This window comes from Quercus robur, chromosome 8 (assembly GCF_932294415.1).
Source record: "Quercus robur chromosome 8, dhQueRobu3.1, whole genome shotgun sequence".
Classification (NCBI taxonomy): domain Eukaryota; kingdom Viridiplantae; phylum Streptophyta; class Magnoliopsida; order Fagales; family Fagaceae; genus Quercus; species Quercus robur.
The window spans coordinates 50,897,655-50,918,894 of NC_065541.1; the positions used below are offsets into that span (position 1 = coordinate 50,897,655).

The 21,240-nt window shown below is 41.5% G+C and overlaps 2 protein-coding genes across 2 annotated transcripts; one reads left to right on the top strand and one right to left on the bottom strand.

The window, feature by feature from the left end:
- The first annotated feature begins 3,524 nt into the window (after positions 1–3,524).
- Positions 3,525–5,975, top strand: LOC126696446 (uncharacterized). Its single transcript, XM_050393190.1, has 2 exons — positions 3,525–3,893; positions 3,984–5,975. Exons 1-2 carry the CDS (start codon positions 3,525–3,527, stop codon positions 5,973–5,975), a joined length of 2,361 nt encoding a protein of 786 aa, XP_050249147.1.
- A 7,360-nt stretch (positions 5,976–13,335) lies between these two features.
- Positions 13,336–18,395, bottom strand: LOC126696897 (glycerol-3-phosphate 2-O-acyltransferase 4-like). The gene is made up of 3 exons (XM_050393639.1): positions 17,978–18,395; positions 17,572–17,884; positions 13,336–14,664 (listed from the first exon to the last, which is right to left on the bottom strand). The coding sequence occupies exons 1-3, from the start codon at positions 18,286–18,288 to the stop codon at positions 13,786–13,788; spliced, it is 1,503 nt and encodes a 500-aa protein (XP_050249596.1). The 5' UTR covers positions 18,289–18,395; the 3' UTR covers positions 13,336–13,785.
- Between the last annotated feature and the right edge of the window lie 2,845 nt (positions 18,396–21,240).

Here is a 21,240-nt window from a genome sequence, read left to right on the forward strand (position 1 = left end):
AACAACAACAACAACAACAGCAACAACAACCCACACCACCTCCAACTCCACCATCATTTCCACGCCAAGCAACAAAACCCATCACCAGATCCGAATCGGCCAACCCTTACTTGACTACCTTTGTCCAAGCAGACACTTCCTCCTTCAAACAAGTAGTCCAAATGCTCACCGAGACTGCAACCCCCACGCAACCCACCCACGGCAAACCCACACAACCCACGGCAAACCCAAACAAAATCCAAACAAGATGCTATTGTAGAGATGCCACGGCAACCCCAGGCCATGGTGTGGTGGCTATAGGGTTTTGAGTCTGAAGAGAGGAGAGCAGAATGAGAGAAAGAAGGAAGATAGAGAAAATAAAAGAAATAATGAGAGAGAGAGAGGAGAGAGAAAGTATGAGAGAGACAATTAAAAATTAATTTTTAAAAATACCATTCTGTTACAGTAGCATCTTATAAATAAGATGCTACTGTAGCACAATTGTAAAAAATTTTACAATTCCGAATGTTTACAAGTCCGAATGTTGCTGAATTTTGGCCTTTAATGGTATATTATCTCAAGATATAGGATATGCAAGGTGGGCTGCGGATGCTCTTAGGTGTTTAGTTATAAAGACTCTTTTGTGCTATGATTCTTATTATTATTGTAGGGGCAAAGGTCCAAAATCATACAATGGGCCTTGGGCCCCATACGGGAAGATCAACCACGTCCGAGGAGAAGATGTGGGTGCCAAAAGGGCTCCCAACCCAGTTCTCGTGAACATGAAGACATTTAAAGGGCGGTCTAAGGAGAATGGTCTTCTCGGACGTGATGAGTATGGCTTAAACATGCACTCTGTCCACTAGAAGGACCCACTCAACGGACATTAGTAACAAGGATGAGTCTCACAGACCCGTGGCAAAGAAGAAAACGTAAGATGTCACAGGAGAGGCTGCAGCTGCCACATTAAATGCGTTACAACTACTTTTCTTACCGCATTAATGTGAAGAGGACCTGTGAACAGTGTTGTCTTGGTTATCACAACTCACAGAAGACTGGAGGGGGGTGTCCGATGGGATAAACACTCAAGTGACGGTCCACATAATCAACAAGTGTAAGGCCACGATGGCTTCAAGAAGACTATATAAGAAAGGGAGTCCCTATGAGGAAGGGGACGGAAAAAGGAGAGGAGGAGAACAGAGGAACAGTACAAATAACCGTAGTCTTTGAACAGGGACTCGCATACATTCGTCTTGTCTCCTCGGACTGAGAATCTATGGACATTAAGAGGATTTGCTTGTGTTTAATTGTTGTATAGCTCAACTTTAACTATTGTCCACTTCGCTAAAGCCTAGTTCTATAGCCCACACTCTACAAATTCATTGTTTCTAGGCTCCTTGGACCAAGACCCTATACCTGTTAGGCTTGGGCTCCAAATTGTGACCCTACAATTGGCGCCGTCTGTGGGAAGAACTTGTGCCTCAACAAGTGCAACCGTTAGATATGGAAGGATCAGGGCCGCACCAAACGGGGCCCGTAGACTCCCAACGGCAGGACAACTTTCTTTACTTCGAACAGGAAAGAGATCAAGACAAGCAACGAGAGAGTAGTGTGAATACCTCCCATACGAGCAAAAGCCGCTCAAGAGGGAAAGGCCATGCATCCCAAAAGCGGGACGGTAATAGGGCTTTACAGTAAGAAATCGACAATCTGAAGAGGAAGTTGCGCCGAGCTCAACAAAGACGTCCCTCCACTAGTCCGAATACCAACGATGAAGAGGACAACGAATACAGGTGAAGGTCAAGAACCCCACCAAGTGAAACCTTCTCCTATGAGGAAGAGCAACATCACAAACGCAGCCACAAAAGTCCATCCTACAAGGGCCTAGTAAACGACACTATGAGCAAAGCCTTGGACCGAATCTCCCAGTCACCCTTCACACGCAAGATAGAGGGGGCTGAACTTCCTCGGCGGTTCCACCAACCCACTTTCACCATATATAATGGTCGGACGGACCTCGCAGAACATGTAAGTCAGTTCAACCAAAGGATGGTCATCCACTCCAAAGACGAGGCTTTGATGTGTAAAGTATTTCCATCCAGTTTGGGACCCATGGCGATGAGATGGTTTGACGGCCTCAAGCCGAACTCCATAAATTCCTTTAAGCAACTAATCCAGGCCTTCAGCTCCCACTTCATCACGAGCAGTAGGGTTCCTGGCCCTTGGATTCCCTCATGCCCTTGTCCATACGAGAATGGGAGACCCTGAAGGCCTACTCGGATAGGTACTGGAAGATGTATAATGAGATAGAGGGCAATTATGATGACGTTGCCATCAGTACTTTCAAGAGAGGCCTGCCAACCAAGCATGGTTTAAGGAAATCCCTGACTGGGAAGCCAGTCACCAGCCTGCGCTAGCTCATGGACTGAATCGACAAGTACAAGAGGGTCGAAGAGGACCAGCAGGTGGGTAAGGGTAGAGCGAAGGTTGTCCCTCAGGAGAGGAGGGACTTCAGGTCGGACCAATTTATCAATAACAACCGACCGAGAAAAGATTACACGGAGCAACCTGGATCCACCGGTGTGTAGGCAGTCCACGCTGTGTTCCAAGATCCATTACATTAGATTTTGGAGAAAGTCAAGAACGAACCATTCTTCAAATGGCCAAATAGGATGGCAGGCGACCCCACAAAACGCAACCAAAACCTATACTGTCAATACCACCTAGAACCGACGCACACCACCGATGATTGCAGGAACCTGAAAAACCACTTGGACCAGCTGGTCCGAGAAGGAAAGCTAAGTCATCTCTTGCATCATTCCAATGGCCGACAAGAATGGACGAACATCGAGACACAGCAAAGCACCTTGAGACCGCCCATTGGTGCGATAAATGTCATTCTCGCCGCTCCAGAAAGAATAGGCTCCCATCCTTCCAGAGTAATGTCGGTGGCCCGACTCCCCGCTGAGGTTGACGCCCGTGAGTTTAAGAGGGCTAAGGGGATGGCCTCACCCATGCTAGGATTCTCGGATGAGGATAAGGTCGGAACTATTCAACCCCACGACGATGCTCTAATTGTCACACTCAGGATTGGGGGATATGACGGGAAGAGGGTGTTAGTCGATCAAGGCAGCGTTGTGGAGGTCATGTACCCCGACCTATACAAGGGGCTGAAGCTGAAGCCCGAAAACCTGACGGCATACGACTCCCCTTTGGTAAGCTTCAAAGGAAAAACCATTACTCCAAGAGGCCAGATCAAACTGCCCATATAAACTAGCTCGGACATAGTGGAGGTGGACTTCATAGTGGTGAATGCATACTTGCCCTACACCGCCATTGTAGCTAGACCGTGGCTTCATGCCTTAAGGGCTGTTTCCTCTACCCTGCACCAGAAGGTGAAATACCCGTCGGAAGGTCGGGTCAAAGAAGTCATAGGAGACCAGGCCATGGCTCGGTAATGCATGGTGTCCGCCATCTCACGACGGCCGAGTGCCGAACCCTCAACCTCCACCGAGAACGGCTTATAGCAATTAACAACCCCAGCCATGACAGGCGGGGGACCAGCTGAAGAGGCAAATTACGAGGCTTTGGAAAAGGTTCCTGTGGGCACTAATCCGGAAATATTCTTTCAAGTCGGCTTGGAATTACCTCCCCAAGAGAAAGCATTGCTGATTGATTTCCTCAGGGAAAATGTGGACGTGTTTGCATGGGACGCCTACGAGGCCCCAGGGGTCGATCAGAACTTCATATGCCATCACCTTAACGTTAATCCGGTCGTTACGCCCAAGAAGCAATCCCCTCGGCGCCCGTCGGAAAAGCATGCTAATGCGGTCAAGAAGGAAGTGATGAGACTTAAAAAAGCAGGGGCTATCAAAGAAGTTTTCTACCCTAAGTGGCTGTCCAATACAGTCATGGTAAAGAAGAAGAATGGAAAATGGCGAGTCTGCGTGGACTTCACGGACCTGAATAAAGCCTGTCCGAAGGACCCCTTCCCTATGCCTCAGATAGATCGGTTGGTGGACTCAACCGCGAGACATCCTCGAATGAACTTCTTAGACGCCTTTCTAGGATACTATCAGATACCCTTGGCTGCAGACGACCAAGAAAAGACAACTTTTGTCACCCCCATCGGAAACTACCACTATAAAGTGATGCCTTTTGGTTTGAAGAACGCCGGTTCCACCTACCAGAGGATGATGACCAGGATGTTTGAGCCGCAAATGGGTAAGAGCATCGAAGTCTATATAGATGACATGGTAGTAAAGAGTAAATTAGTGTCCGAGCATGTGAGGGACCTCGGTGACATCTTTGGAGTCCTGAGGAGACACAGGCTGCACCTTAACGCTTCTAAATGTTCATTCGGAGTGGGATCAGGAAAGTTCTTGAGCTATATGGTGACCCACAGGGGTATCGAAGTCAGCCCCAACCAAATTAGAGCTATCCATAGCATGCAGCCTCCTCGAAACCCCAAGGAGGTCCAAAAGCTCACTAGCATGATTGCCACTTTGAACTATTTTATTTTTCGTTCGGCGGATAGGTGTAGGCCTTTCTTTCTCTTGTTAAACAAGTGGAAAGGGTTCGAATGGACTGAAGAATGCGCCTTGGCCTTCCAACAGGTCAAAGAGTATCTGTCTCGGCCACCAGTCATGTCTAGCCTTGAAGCCGATGAGGTTTTATTCGCCTACATCGTCGTGGCCCCTCACGCAGTGAGCTTGGTGCTGATCCGAATGGACAATAGCATACAACGGCCTGTCAATTACGTGAGCAAGTCGTTGCACAAGGCTGAAATTCGTTACCTCCCCCTGGAAAAGGCCATCCTGGCGATCGTTCAGGCCACGCGAAAACTCCCCCATTATTTCCAGGCACACATAGTAGTTGCTTTAACCCAACTCCCACTCAGGTCTATACTCCGAAGTGCCGATTGCACAGGGAGAATTGCTAAGTGGGAGACCATTCTTGGCACCTTCGACATCAAGTACATGCCTCGCAACGCCGTGAAGGGCCAAATCCTTGTGAATCTGATGACTGAGTTTGCTAAACCCTCACCAGAAGAAGGGAGAGGGATGCCAAACATGGATAAAAAATTCGTTGGCACAATCTCTCAGCAGGGGCCCACCTGTTGGAAAGCATACGTCGACGGTGCAGCAAATCAAAGGGGCTCTGGGGTGGGACTCGTCTTGATTTCCCCCGAGGGGATTACCATCGAAAAATCACTAAGACTAGGCTTTTCGACTATGAATAACGAGGCAGAATATGAAGCCCTATTGGAAGGAATTTCTATGGTCGAGAAATTGGGTGGGAAATCCATAAACATGTTCTCGAACCCAAGACTTGTTGTAGGTCAAGTAAATGGGGAATTGGAGGCAAGGGATGAAAGAATGCAAGAGTACCTAGACCAAGCTAAACGCATGCGGTCGCGTTTTAACTCTTTTAGCCTACTACACGTATCCAGAAGTGGAAACATTCATGCCGATTCTCTTGCCATGTTGGCCACCTCCTCGGCTCAATGTTTACCTCGGGTTATACTTGTGAAAGATCTACACAGGCCCTCAGTGATGAAGGCCGAGATGATACATGTCCACAGCGTCAGAGCGGGGCCTAGCTGGATGGATCCTTTAATACAGTTTTTAAAGGAGGACGTCTTACTCCAAGAGAAGAGCGAGGCCGACAAGCTTAGAAGAAAGGCTTCTCGATTCTGGTTGTCTGAGGACTTGAAACTGTATAAGCGCTCATTTTTAGGACCGTACTTGCTCTGCGTGCACCCTGATGCCACAGAGCTTATCTTAGAGGAATTGCACGAAGTAATTTGCGGGAGCCATACAGGGGGCAGGTCCTTATCCCATAGAGCCATAACCCAAGGTTACTGGTGGCCGAACATGCAGAAAGAGGTGCACGAATACGTGAAGAAGTACAACCAATGCCAGAGGTTTGCCCCAAATATACATCAACTGGGCGGGACCCTTAATCCGCTGTCCAGCCCTTGGTCGTTCGCATAATGGGGCTTGGATATCCTAGGGCCATTTCCTAAAGCAGTGGGGAACAAGAGGTATCTTTTCTTCAGCACTGATTACTTCACTAAATGAGTCGAAGCCGAACCACTGGCAAACATCAGAGACGTGGATGCTAAGAAATTTATTTGGAGAAACATCGTCACCAAGTTCGGAGTCCTTCACACCTTGATCTCGGACAATGGTCTTCAGTTCGATAGTAAGGCTTTCAGAAGGTACTGCAGCGAGTTGGGAATTGCGAATAGATACTCCACACCGGCTTACCCTCAGAGGAATGGGCAAGCCGAAGTCGTCAACAAGGTCATAGTAAATGGGTTAAAGAAGAGGTTAGAAGATGCGAAGGGGAGATAGGTGGAAAAGCTGCCCCATGACCTGTGGACGTATCGAACCACGCCACGCAAATCGATAGGGGAGACCCCCTTTTCAATGACCTATGGAGCCGAGGCTGTCATTCCACTAGAAACAAACTTTCCGACACTGAAGACCAGCTCATTCTGTCCTAATGGCAACACTGAGCTGCTGGAAAAAAGCTTAGACCTTATCGAAGAAAGAAGGGAAAGAGCAATGGTCAAACTCGCCTACTACCAACACAAACTTAAGTAAGGTTATGACGCCAAGGTAAAGCTAAGGCCACTAGCACCTGGGGACCTGGTATTAAGAAAAGTTCTAGGCACTGCAAAAAATCCCGCATAGGGAAAGTTCGGACCAAATTGGGAAGGGCCATATCGTATCACTTCGGTGGCCGACATAAAGGCCTACTTTTTAGAAGATTTGGATGAGTATTAAGTGCCACGTCCCTGGAATGTAAACAACCTGAAAATGTACTATTATTAATGAAAGTTCGTACTCTTGATATGCCATTCAATTATGAAAAGCCTTTGTGTTACCATTACATATTTTTATCTAAGTGTTAAACAGAACCCAGGTCCTGCGTGGCTCCTCAGACCACAGACTTGGGGGAAATTAACCACTACGCAGTTTTATCTAAGTGTTTAACAGAACCCAGGTCCTGCGTGACTCCCCGGACCACAGGCTTGGGGGAAATTAATCACTACGCAGTTTTATCTAGGTGTTAAACAGAACTCAAGTCCTGCGTGACTCCTCGGACCATAGGCTTGGGGGAAATTAACCACTACGTATTTTTATCTAAGTGTTAAACAGAACTCAGGTCCTGCGTGGCTCCTCGGACCACAAGCTTGGGGGAAATTAACCACTACGCAGTTTTATCTAGGTGTTAAACAGAACCCAGGTCCTGCGTGGTTCCTCAAACCACAGGCTTGGGAGAAATTAACCACTACGCGTTTTATCTAGGTGTTAAACAGAACCCAGGTCCTGCGTGACTTCTCGGACCACAGGCTTGGGGGAAATTAACCACTACTCAGTTTTATCTAAGTGTTAAATAGAACTCAGGTCCTGCGTGGCTCCTCGGACCACAGGCTTGGGGGAAATTAACCACTACGCAGTTTTATCTAAGTGTTAAACAGAACCCAGGCTCTGCGTGGCTCCTCGGACCACAGGCTTGGGAGAAATTAGTCACTCAGAAAGGGTGCAAAGTCATGGGGGAAGAACCTTACTCTCTTATTTGTACTTAGCCGTATTACATAAACTACAAAATAATGGATTATCATCGAAAATCTAGTAACACAGTCGAAACTCATTCACAATGAAAATAAAAGTTGAAGCAGTAAAAATAAAGTTCAAAGAAGAAATTATATCATTCATTAAGCTCTAAAATGAGTCATCTTACAAGCATTAACAAAAGCCAAGGAAATGGAAAGCGGAACAAAACAACTGCAAAAGAAACCCTACACTAATGTCCTAGACTTTATCTTGGGTTGAGCTTTTTGCAGGGCCCTCAGCCTTGGGACAATCATCTCCTGCTTTGGGTTTGGGTTCGGCATCCTTGGCTTGCGCGACAACGTCTCTTATTGTGAGGGCGTCCTCAGGTGACTTGTCTTTGGTTGGTGGCTATGCCTCCTTGTCCCCCTCTTTCCCTTCAGGAATGATGGAATTGGGAGCAATAGTCGGGGCGGAAGGGAGTTCCTTAGGAGGATCCGAACCAGGAATCTCGCGAATATCCTTAGGGAAGAAGATATTCTCAATCCTCCTAAATTCATAGTCCGCAGGAATTGCCGTCCGGTCTATGGCTACTCCCTAGGACTTGGTGACGTAGTCCCTGCAAACCACAGCCACCTCCTCGATCAGCCTGGCTTCAGTGTCCTTCACCCCGCGCTCATAAGAGGCTGCCACCGCAGCCTCAGCTTCCTTCTTGGCCAAACGAGCCGCCTCCTTTGCCTGTAGCAGCTATGCCTTAAGGTCCAAGACCATTTGCTTCTCGGTCGCAAGGTTTATTTCTGTTAAATGAAGCTGCTGGCGCATGTCCTCGGCCTGCCTCATTGTGGTCTTAAGGCTCGCCTCGGCCACAAAGGTTTGTTGGGTGACCTGCATAGAAGTAACAGAAGAATCATTAAAGCGAAAACGACAAGTCGGCGAGCACAAAATAAGGAACCTGAACAATGGAGAATCTTCGTTTTACCATAGCAAGGTCTTTCTTCAATGACATGAAGAGGTCCGTTTGCCTAGTGGCTCGGAGCCCATTCATGTCACGAGGCAAGAGGAGTGGCTGCTGTAGGGTTTCAGCGAGATACGACGCCTGCCCCCGCTGGGACTCTCAAAGGGTTGCATCCCATGGGATGGGAGCGCCATCCAATTCCAGGCGGGGAGACCAAATGCGCTGCTCCCTCCTAAGGGCAACCTTCTTTCGGCTATCAATGGACTTCGTCCTCTTGTTTTTGGGCTCCTTGCCCTTTTTCTGCTGTTTGGCCTTTTGGGGGCTAACCTCATCCTCCTCCAGTTCTTCGATTGGCCTTTTTCGCCTCAAATTGGGAATGGGTTGTAGCGTGGGGTCAGTGGTAGAAGGAGGAGGAGGAGGAAGGCTGGCAGGAACTTGCTCTTTAAGGGCATCCTTGGAGGATTGCCCTTTGTTCCTATTAGACATGAGGCCCCTCAGGCCGGATCTTGGCTTTAAGTCCATGCCTTCCTCTTCAATTTCTTGGCTCGTCTCAATCCGAGCAACTACTAGCCCAGGAGAAAGAGAGCCGCCGAGAAGCGATCGAGATCCGAGCCAGAATCTGAGAGCTCTACAGGCCTTGTTGATACCTCGCCCTTCTCGTTGAAGCGGAAATGATCGATTTCAGCATCGAGGGACGAGTGCGAGGAGTCAATTCCCTCCCCTGGAACGGCTACCTCTTGGGGAACACGTTGAGTGGGCAGTTGGACTGGTGGTAAGTCTCTCTGAGCTAGGAAGCCCGGCTTAGAAACGTCAATGCGGGCTAATCGAGGACTCCCAGCCCTTATCACCTGACCCACGTCCACGAAAGCATGAGAAAGAGGCTCGTAATCCAAGATGAGGTGAGCGGCCCGCAATTGCCCGTCCTCGCTCACAAAAATCTCGAACCTTAAGAGGTAATTGAGAGCTTGGACATTGACCAGACTAATCCTCAGAGTAGTGTGTTCTTTATCTGCAAAACATCCAAAGGAACTGTTATGTCAGTCCAAGAAGGCAAGCAACCAAAACTGAGACCAAAACAAGTGGAAGGAAAACTCAAAACTAAGCTCCTCGCTGAGGGACCTGATCCTAAAGTGTCCCACCTGGTGCTCCCGCCCTAACTGGGCAGCGAATACCGTCATGCCATGCTCTGGAGACAATCAAATAATCGTCCTTCAAGCCTTTGTTGGACTTGGGGAGGCAAGATATCAGCCTCACCTCGTCGGACCTGGATTTCAGGTAATACGACTCGGAAAGACAATGGCACTCGTACAAGTGAACAACATCGTGCCACGAGAGGCCGAGGTTGATCTGTTCATTTAGAGAGTCTACGCACCCTAGAATCCGAAACATATTAGCGGCGCACTGGTGGGGGGCCAACCTATGGCCGCGCAAGTAATCCCTAGTTATCCTCCCCATGGGAATCGTCATTCCTCCTTCTATGAAAGCGATCATAGGAATGACAACTTACCCCGTTTCTCTCTTGGTTAGGATTTGGTTCGAGGAGTAATATTCTAGACCCACTCCTTGCGGGATACGGTATTTGGCCTTAAAACCTTCCATGCTGACCGAAGAATCTACTAGGCTCTTAAACTTACCCATCCTATTAACCCTAGGTAGCATGGAAAAAGGTTTGCTAATGAAAGGAGGCCGAGGAGAACAACAAAGAAGGAGAGTTAGGGAATACGGGGAAACGAACACTTACGGGAAAAGCGAGTTCTAAATCTCCCGAGCTTTCAAAGGATTCGCCGGGAATCCTTACAGAAATGGCTATGGACTTTTGAGTGTTTTGCAAGAGAAAGTGCTGAAGTGCTCTGGAACGCTTGAGTGTCTTTTCTAAAAAAGGGAAAAGTAATCTCCCTCAGAAGCCTTATATAGCGAGGAAAAAATAAAACGGGATTAATCCCGCCCAAAGAATTGGAGGAACATCTACCGTTGATTAAGCGCCCCACCGTTGGATGTGAGAGAACATAGAGCCGCTTGGTGCAATTAATGACGCCTTGTGGGCTACGAAACGCCAGTAGCAATAATGAGGCACGTGAGACTGTACTCCCACACGTGTGAGTCAAGAAATTGTGATAATTTATCCATTAAATATCAAAATCCCACATTTTCTCCTCAGATAAGAGGGGAAAACCGGAATTTTGAGAGGCTATTGTAGGGGCAAAGGCCCAAAATCATACAATGGGCCTTGGGCCCTATACGGGAAGATCAACCACGTTCGAGGAGAAGACGTGGGTGCCAAAAGGGCTCCCAGCCTAGTTCTCGTGGACATGAAGACATTTAAAGGGCGGTCCAAGGAGAAATGTCTCCTCGGACGTGACGAGTATGGCTCAAACATACATTTTGTCTACTAGAAGGACCCACCCCAACGGACATTAGTAACAAGGACGAGTCCCACAGAATTGTGGCAAAAAAGGAAACGTAAGATGTCCAAGGAGCGGCTGCAGCTACCACATTAAATGCGTTGCAGCTACTTTTCTGGCCACATTAATGTGGAGAGGACTTGTGAACAGTGCTGCCTTGGCTACCACAATTCACAGAAGACTGGAGGGGGGTGTCCGATAGGACAAGCACTCAAATGAGGGTCCAGATAATCAACAAGTGTAAGGCCACGAAGGCTTCAAGAAGACTATATAAGAAAGGGAGTCCCCATGAGGAAGGGGACGGAAAAAGGAGAGGAGGAGAACAGAGGAACAGTACAAATAACCGTAGTCTTTGAATAGGGACCAGCATACATTCGTCTCGTCTCCTCGGACTGAGAATCTATGGACATTAAGAGGATTTGCTTGTGTTTAATTGTTGTATAGCCCAACTTTACTATTGTCCACTTCGCTAAGGCCTGGTTCTATAGTCCACACTCTACAAATTCATTGTTTCTACACTCCTTGGACCAAGACCCCATACCTGTTGGGTTTGGGCTCCAAATTGTGACCCTACAATTATTATTTTGACAAAGAAGAGAGAAGATGATGATGAAGAAGAAGATGATTGAAAGGTAGAAAACAGAGAGATCTAGCAGGAAATTATTGAAGCAGAGACAATGGAAGAATAAAAAATTGAAGTAGACTCAGGTTGATATTTACAATGATATCCCTTTTTTTAGATTGAATTTGCTGAAAGGTTACAAGCAAATCGATTTCATGATATAATTAAGACAAAAGTTTGCAAATAACAATTTTGGATAACCCTTTGATAGGTGAGACAAAATTTATAGAAATTTGATTTGCAAGCTTATTTATAAAAAAAATGAAGAGATATTATTGAGAAGATAAATCTGAAAAGTCATTTGTAATGAGACGTATTATCTAGACTTTTGATGTGGGACGCGGAAGCGTTAAGAAGCAGAACACGTCTACTTCTAGAAAATAAGAAACAAAATACGTTTGCTTCTGAAAATAACCTCGAATCTACAAGGGTTCCTTGAATCCACAAGGAAAAAAGGTTTGGAATCCACCAAAATATAAAAAGACAAAAGTCTGAATTTTATTAATTAAATAATTGTTCAAAAAACGTATATAGACTTAGGAGTCTATTTAAGGACTCCGTAAAACTTGATAGACAAGAAAATATATTCTAAAATAACTCCTAATTGATATCTAACCATAACAGGAACCAAATTTGACCTAAAAAGTATTAAGAGTGCCTAAAAAAAAGGAAATAATAACTCTAAACCTAAAATAACGAAAATTACAAATTAAATACCAAAATTAATAAATTACAATAATCAAATTGTAAATTTTGTTCTACATCAGACCCCTCCACTTAAAACAAACTCGTCCTCTAGTTTATAGGAATGTTTTCCATCGACTTTTTATTTTGTCACTATATCAGTATCTCTTATTTTTATAGCTTTGATTATCTTGCTTTACAACTTTGATGACTTGCTGATTTTGTTGTTTAGATCTTCATAATTGATCATCACATAATTTGGTTAATTGGAAATAAAATGGAATAAAGATTGGGGTCAAAACATTTTTTTTTATATTTAAAATAAACACTTTTGTATCTCCAAAATGCGAAATGAGAGTTTCAGTTAAACCACACTCCCTGTTGGGTTGGTAATTACGTTTTCAACATACAATTTCATTAATTTCAACCCAGTGTTCATCCAAACAAACTCTCCTTTTCAATTTCAATTTCAATTGGACAAAGGATAACAAATCTACTCTACAGTATACAACCTCTAACTCTCACATCCTAGGAATCCAGCATCCCGTACAACGCTCCTTCGGCCTATTGCTGTTGGGCTTCGTAGCTGGCCCAAAATAAAATATATTAATTTTAACTTCCTAACCACTTATGGGATTAACCTCAAAAAAAAAGAAAAAAAGTTCTTCAGTTTTGAATTCCGTCTCTACCAGGGTGGTTCAAGTTGAACAAGGATGGCTAGCTTTGGGTTTCCGGCCCGGTCAGAGATTACTAAGTGGTCTATAAGTAATGCGGCTGTGGGTGCTAACATATGTGACCACTGCTCCAAACTCTGGGCCTCAGGGAAAAAATAAAAAACTGAAACTACTCTTTAGCATCCACAAGGACCACTGATTGACCATTTATTAGTAACTATATTCATAGCCATACAACCACTATTTAATGTACCGGGTAAGACTTGAGATCTAGGAAGCACAGATACAAACACACGATACGGTCCTGCACAGTGATACAAGCAATTTTAAAAAAATTATACCCTAACAGTGGTTACAAAAATGAAATATTAGTGCTTCTTAGCTTAAAAGATACATGCTAGTTCTAGCAAATAACTAAATTCTTTCCTTTAGCAATTCGAGGAAACAATGACAATTGACAAACCCAAAAACAGGTTTGAGTATCCTGATCCAATATATGATCAATCACATTAACTCATTAATGAGTAATTTTAGATTTAGCAAAACAATAACAACATTTCAATAACACAAACCAATATACCCCCACAATTAATACTTTAGCAACAAAGCTTTCATTCTAAACAAGACCAGACTCTCTCTTCTTCAGAGAGTTCTTTCTTTCTGTCCTGTGATTCTAGTCACAAATCAAAATGACAATAATAGAAAGTCTTAGCAACTTAAAAACCTTAAAAATTTTGAGTAATTCATGCCTCCCCCAAAATCACAATTTTACCCACAATTTGCCACATGAGGTGATGGAGGGTTCATACGAAGACCTCCTTCCACCAACCATAACTTACCACATGACGAGTTGCGGACAATATCATAGTTTTAGACGGGGCACCAGAATTTTTCTAAAAATTTATCACTTCTTGGCATTGTACATGGACTCCACTTTCCCATCATTTCCACCAAGCAACATGTACTTGTCTTTCCTAGTCAATCCAGTGCACTCAAAACCCAACACATTACCCAACACTTTCTGAACATAATTCGCAACCTCAATCGACGATTTACCACCAGCCTTACAGCTCATCTCCTCCGGCAACCTGTCCAGAAAAGTCACCTCGTACGTGGGCCTAGGATTCATGAAAAAGAAGTACGGGTCCCAGAACTTGACCCCACGCACGGTCGTGCCGTAAAACATGTTCTGCTTACAATTCACCGCCACGGGGACGATCCTATCGCTCATTTCTGCGAACAAAGCACTGAATCGCAGCAAGTACGGCTCGCGACACGTGGTGCCTTCTGGGCACACGACCAGGTCACCCTTTTGGAGGAGCGAGGTGATGCGCGCAGCGTCGGCCGCACGATCGCGCGTCAAAGCGACGGCTGGGATTGGAGATAGGAATCTCGAGAGGCGGCTTACGCTGTATGTGACACACGAGACTTTGCGTCCGAGTGCTACGGCTATTATGATTGGATCGAGGGCTGAGCGGTGATTGCACACGTAGAGGTTTCCTGGGGACCCAGGTGATGGAGCAGGTGGTGGGTTGCCACGTATGATGAGCTTGATGCCCAACATTGCGTATGTGTACGGTACGATTCGCTCGGGGAGAGGGAGATTGAAGTATACACGTAGGATTGAGAGCATGAATCCGAATGGGAGCCAGATGTAGGTGATTAGGGCGTTGATTGGGTCCGGACGCTGGACTAGGCGGCCATCGTGGAAGATTATTCGACTCTTGAGGCGATCGAGTGGGACCGGAGTCACTGATTTACTACGGTGCACCATGTAGCCCTCCTGTTTAGGATAAGTCAACCAATATAAAAAAACTGCCAATAAAAATAATAATAATTCAACAAGTAATAATCCCGAGAAAATACCAAGGGCAAATCTGTAGATAAAAAGGGGTGTTATGGCATTGTAATGTAATTTTGCAATTAATCCAAGATTTGAGTTATTCTAACAAAGAGTGGGGGTGCTTTTTTTGAAGATAGTATTTTTGTGCATCTGTTATATGAAACTAATTAATGTCTTAAAATATGTGGGGTTTATCATTTATGGGTGTATCACTCTCATCAATCATGAGAAATTGGTTGTATGCAACTATTAATGGATAAGTTGCGATCAAAAAAAAAAAAATTTTAATTGATAAGTAAATTCTCCACAGAGAGAGTTGGGCTTTTTAGATGAGGTAGGTGGCTGATCAAATTAGATAAGTATTGCTTTTGATGTTTAATTTAAAAAGGGACAGTTCCTATGAAAGCAACCATCACACAATCAAATCACTCTTTTTAGATGTCCTGGGATTAATGTATAAAATTAAGGTATAAGATAATTCTCCGCTTAGAAAGAGATGGACTTAGTGTCTACTGAGGTAGTTGGCTAAGATCATTCATATTAAAGATGATATAAATGCTAAAATGTTATATTTGCAATTAATACACTAAAAAGTGGGTTACAACAAAGTGCTATAGCTAAAAGAAATAACACCTTAACTACAGTAAGCTGTATAAGATACCGCTTACTGTAGATCTTATAAAAAAAAAATTATTTTAAAGCTTTCTTTCTTTTCTTCTCTTTAAAAAAGATTTTTGTTTCCTCTCTCTCTGGATTCAATCTCTCTGTGGCTTCTGATTTGTTTCAATGGGTTTCGATGGTAGGTCACGGTGGTGGTGATTTGTGGGTTTGATTTGGAGGCATGGTGGTGAGATTGGTGAGTGCATGGGTTGGATCTTTGGGTTACAATTTTGTTTTGATGTCTGGTTGTTTTTGGTAGATGGTTGTGGTTTTGCTTTTTTTCTTTTTTCTTTTTTTTTTCCTTCCTGTAGTGGGTTAGATCAGCCATCGGTGAGTGCTTGGCTCAGATTTTGTTTTTGCAATGGCTGGTTGTTTTTGTGGTAGTTGGGTGGTGGTTTGTTGCAATTTTAATGGATGGTTGTGGTTATGCTTTGGTTTTTTTTTTTTTCATTTCTTCTTGTGTAGTGGGTTGTGGTTGCCATGGTGGTGCCTGTGGCTTGTAGTGGTGGTGGCTATGGTGGGTTGTGGTTGCTACAATGGTGGTTTTGGCAAGTGGAGTGATGGTAGGGGTGGTGGAGGAGGTGGTTGTTATAGGTTTTTTGTGTAGTTTTTTTTTATTATTTTAATGAATAGTTTATATTATTTTAAATGAAGTGCTAAAAAATATAGAAATTTTGATGTTAGATGTATTTTAAAGTGAAATGGTATAATGAATAAAGTAAGTTTTTAAAATATTAAAATCTAAAATTTTTAGAAACCTTGACGTGAATGATCTAACCAAAAGGAGTTATTGCTTTAGATGTTAAAGTTAAAAGGGTACAGTTACTATCAAACAATCAAATCACTCTTTTTTTGTCTTGGGATTTGGCTTCAACCATGGTTTATTCTTAATTACTCTAAACAATGTGAAATATGCATATCTCATTTAAAAAAAAAAAAAAAAAAAATTAAAATGATTTGCATGCAACGCATTCTACTGGAATCCAAGTGAAATGGAAGATTGAGAAAATTAACATATGAAATCACCATATGTGAATTGGGGTCTAATTATTTCTAGTCTAAAATGTGTGTTTACATTCAACACCAATTTATATACGGTTTTTAAAGACTTTTTTTTTTAAATAAATAAAAATACAATTATATTTTTGCATAACACTCCAATTATCAAAAGTCCACAATCCACATATTTCATTGGTCCATATTAATTTGCCAACCCACCCCAATGCCCCATGTTTGATAAACTCTTTCGGCACCAAAGTTTGCCCTAAAAAGTAGAAAGTACAAACCCACTCTCCATGCTTTTCATAAAGCATACTTTTCCCTGTATATGTAATTAATCGTATGGTTTACTCTCTTTGTTTTTATCTTGGTCACAGTAAGTTGTCATTAATTAAAACGCGCAAATTCTCTGGGTGAAACACAATAGTCGGTGGCGGGTAGTTGAGGAGGGTTAAGTCTGTAGGTCCCATGGGGGTTCAACCATAACTCTTGTCTTCTTTTGTTCTTGGTCTGATCGACTTATGAAACCCCAAAGTCCAAACATCAACATCCTTCCCCCATAAACTTCTTCCCTTACGTTTTCACCTCAACCATTTACATACTTCATTGATTTTCATTCGTTTATTGCAACAAAAGATAAGATTTATACCAGCAAAAACACGCAATGAATAAAAAATGAAAAGAGTAAAGTACTAAACTATAGTACGAATATGATAATGAGAATGAAATAAATTACAACATTCACGGATCAAGCAAAGTTCACGAAAACTAGTTATCTAATACTAATAATAATATAAGTCTAGTTAACATGTGCTCTTGCTCGTAAGATATTTGTTAAAATAGAATATTTGTTAATGAACCATTTTAAGAAAATTTTAATATTAATTATTGCTTTCTTTTCTCATTAAAAAATTTCTAAAAAAATTTATTAAACTAATATCTTTTAAGCATTCATTAACTTTTCTCTGCTAATATTCACTAGTCCACTAAACAAGATTAGCTGTGTAGATTAAGCAAAGTTCACGAAAACCATATTAGCTTCTTTTTTTTCTTTGAGAAAAAAAAAAACTAATAGATGGTATTGCATGGTAATAAATTAAAATTGAGTGTTTTTTAAATTAATCACTAAGATTAAGCTTTGTAAGTAATTAAAAAAAAAAAAAAGATTAGTATTTGAGAAACACCAACCTTGCAGATTGACATGAAATCATGGTCGGACTCACGGTCTCCGATCCCAAGATCGGGTGCTTCCTCACCAAACTCGTTCAAAATGGCTAACCTCTTATGTTTCCCCACCAACACTCCGGGCTTCTTAACGAACCCCGTGGCCTTCTTCGTCTTGGGGTTCACCTCTATCTCCGTACCCAGCACCTTGTCTCCTCCCAAAAAGTCCTTCACAAACGGCTCCACCATTATCGTAGGGTTCGCCGTCACCACCACCTTCCTCTTGCACTTGTCGAACACCTCAAAACTCTCCGATCTCACGTTCGCCGCATAAAACCTTCAAACAAAAAAGCAAACATAAATTAATCAACCCATAATTTGTCAGTACTTGTTAAAGTGATCGACCACATCAGAAAAGTTGTAGTATTACCTAGGAAGTACGGCACGTGCGGCGAGCTCGATGTCGCGGACCTTGAGACCAGAGAAGGAAATGAAGATGAGCATTTGGATTCCGAGGGCTTCGGAAATGAAGAGGTAAGCTATGATGACAACAGGGAGAGACAGGAGGAGGATGAGGCCACGGAAGAGGCTGCCGGCTTCGATGGCAACAAGCATGAAGTAAGGAAGAGAGCTACTAGAGATAAGGAGAGTTCCATCAAGGTCAGCTGCGATGGACTCGTACGAAGAACCGCTACATGTGGTTATAGAAGGGAAGTTTCGGCTCGATTTCGGTGGAGCCATGGTGTTTCAGCCGATATGAAACCAATGTAAACTGTTGCTGTGTTTGTTTCTTTAGGGCAGTGATTGCAGTGTTGAAATGTTGAATGCTGAATAGGAGTGGAGAGGGAACGTTGGGTTTTAAATGAGGTGGGTTGGAGTGTTCATTTACGGATTTGGGTCTCCACAGTTCTTTTTCATTGTTCTCAATTAATGCGCCGGTTTGTTCAAAATTTTCAAATCATTATTAATTTATTGTACCCTTTTTCGGTGCAGGCTTCTCATTTTTTTTTTTTTTTTTTTTAACTCTTAAATTTAATTTTCTAATTAAGGGTAAAGTACAATTAATGGCCCATTTAGTAATATTGTTCTAGTAACGTTGTTTGTATTTTTTAAAAATACGTGTGAGTGAAAAAGTATGTAGAAATACGTGTAATATTATTTAAAAACTGAAAACTGTTGTTTAAGTTATGGTATCAAACAGCCCCTAAAACTCTTGAGATTTAGTTAATGTCAATTAAGTCCAACTTGAGTTTAGAGACTAAGAGTGTGTTTAGATACTACTTATTTTGTTAAAAACTGAAAATACTATAACAAAATAATTTTTAAATGTGTGAATAGTGTCATGAGACTCATTTTTATAAAATTTTTGTTGAAAAAAGAGGTTTGTGTGTCCCGTAAACAGTACATGAGACCCACTGAAAAAGCAAAAAAACCCCGGTGCACGTTCTCAAAAAAAAAAAAAAAAAAACAAAAGGAATTCACAAGACCTACTAGAAAGGCAAAAAAACGCCCGTGCACGTTCTCAAGAAAGAAAGAAAGAAAAAAAAAAAAAAAAAAAAAAAAAAAAAAAAAAAAAAAAAAAAAAAAAAAAGGAAATGCCAAAACGTAGATGCTGGGTCTATTTCAGCTGTACCCAAACAGGTACTAAGGTACTAAGTTGATCAGTTTGAAATGTTTTTTATCTGGCTGATATTGACCCAAATCTAACTAATTAATTAGTTGAGGAAGATGAATCTTATAACTAAAATCACTAATAATCTAATGGTGTGTTTGGGCTAAGATTAAAAATGAAAATTATTTTACTATTCAGCTTATTTTTGCTACTATTCATGAACTTCACTGAACTTTTTGGCACTATTTATGGCTCCACTGTACTATTTCAATTAACTTTTAATTTATCTATGGTACTTTTCAACAATAATTTTTCAGTTTCAGCAAAATAAGCAGTATCCAAACACACCCTAAGTGTGCTTTGGGATTAGTTTGTTGTTGAAATCTTATTTGCTTAAAGTTGGCAAAACTATAGTTGTATTAAAAAAAAATAAAAAAAAAACACACACACACATATAACATATACAACTTTAAAAATAAAATATAATATGCTAGATATATAAATAAATAAATAATAAAAATATTTGGAAGAAAATCTATACAGAACTTACGAAAAAGAAAAAGAAAAAAAAAAAAAAAAAAAGAACTAATCAATGATACTAGTAGATCCGTCACTACAAACATTTATATTTGAGAATTACTGTAAAATCATTAGTACTTTTCATCTAAAATATATACTTTTAATATATCTTTCATATACTAACATACACTAGAAAAAAGTCAATAAAAAATTTTATGTTTAAAATTTTGATGAAGGGGTTAACATTAGGGTTCAACACGATCAAGTCAGGTCAAGATCAAGTAGAAGTCAGAAACTTATAAGACTAAAATGGGTTGAAATTCCTAACACCCATACCCAGTTAATTCTTAGTTCAGATTTGAACATATTAATTAATTCAAATCAAATTTTTTCAATTCTTCAGCTCTAAAGAAAAATTCTTGGCCCTATACCTAGCTACATATATAGGTTTTAAGCATGATTATAAAGAGAAATTATCTTAGAGCAAACACCATAAATTAAAATTATATTATATCTATCACAAAAAAAGAAAAAAAAAGTTTGTAAGTATATTTTATTACTATTTTTTATTTAAAAAAATTATAACTAAAAGACAGCTTTAACATAATTGTGATAATAGACTGTATCTCATAGGCCCTATCAAAAAAACGCGGCTAAAAACACTATAAACTTAACCTATAACCGCGTTTTTCGACCTATCTTATGACTGAGGTTCTTAAAAACGCGACTACCACACTACGGTTGACCTTGCACGTTAAATTTTGCAATCAGATTCAGCTGAACATTTATTAATAGGTCTCAGCCTCACTTGAAAATGCCGGGTGGCCAAAAGGTAACAACAATAGAACCATTGAATTTATTGAAAGTTTAAAGTGGAGAAAATAAAAATTGAGAGGATTTATCCATATTTTTCTACTGTCCAACAAGCATAAAAATTTGTGTTTTTAAGCTCAATCAAGCAGTGGTCCATATCCAACTTTGGACTTACTAGAGATACCAATTGTTCTTGAGTTATAACATCAATCCTGAAAGTCAGCCATTTTATCATACGTCTTATTCTGTGGTAGTGTTCCTTTTGTTTACCTATAATTTACACAGGCACCAATTTTAAAAGCAAATTAATAGAAAACATTAAACTCTTGATCAGAGTTAAATTTCTCCGTCCGGGTAGTACTTCATCAGCCTGTTTCTATATATTAATAAATTAGAGGTGCTAACATAAATATTGGTTTGACTCCAAGTAACAAAACTTTTGCACTAAATTATTCTATATAGGGTTCTGTTAGTAGGTATTCTTAGGACAATTGTTAATAAATTATTTTATAAACATTTTAATACTATTTTCATAAAAAATATAAAAAACGGAAAAAAAAAAACTAATTTTTTTTATTATTTTATCATAAATTTTTTTTAAAAATATTTCATAAACCAATACAGTCATTTTGTTTGTATATATGCCTTGTCTCCTATACAAGCATTTTGTTTCAAGTAATTCCTGTGTGCCACAAAATTAAAACACTTCCATCATTGGAGTGGACATAGAAAAATGATGCAGTTGGATG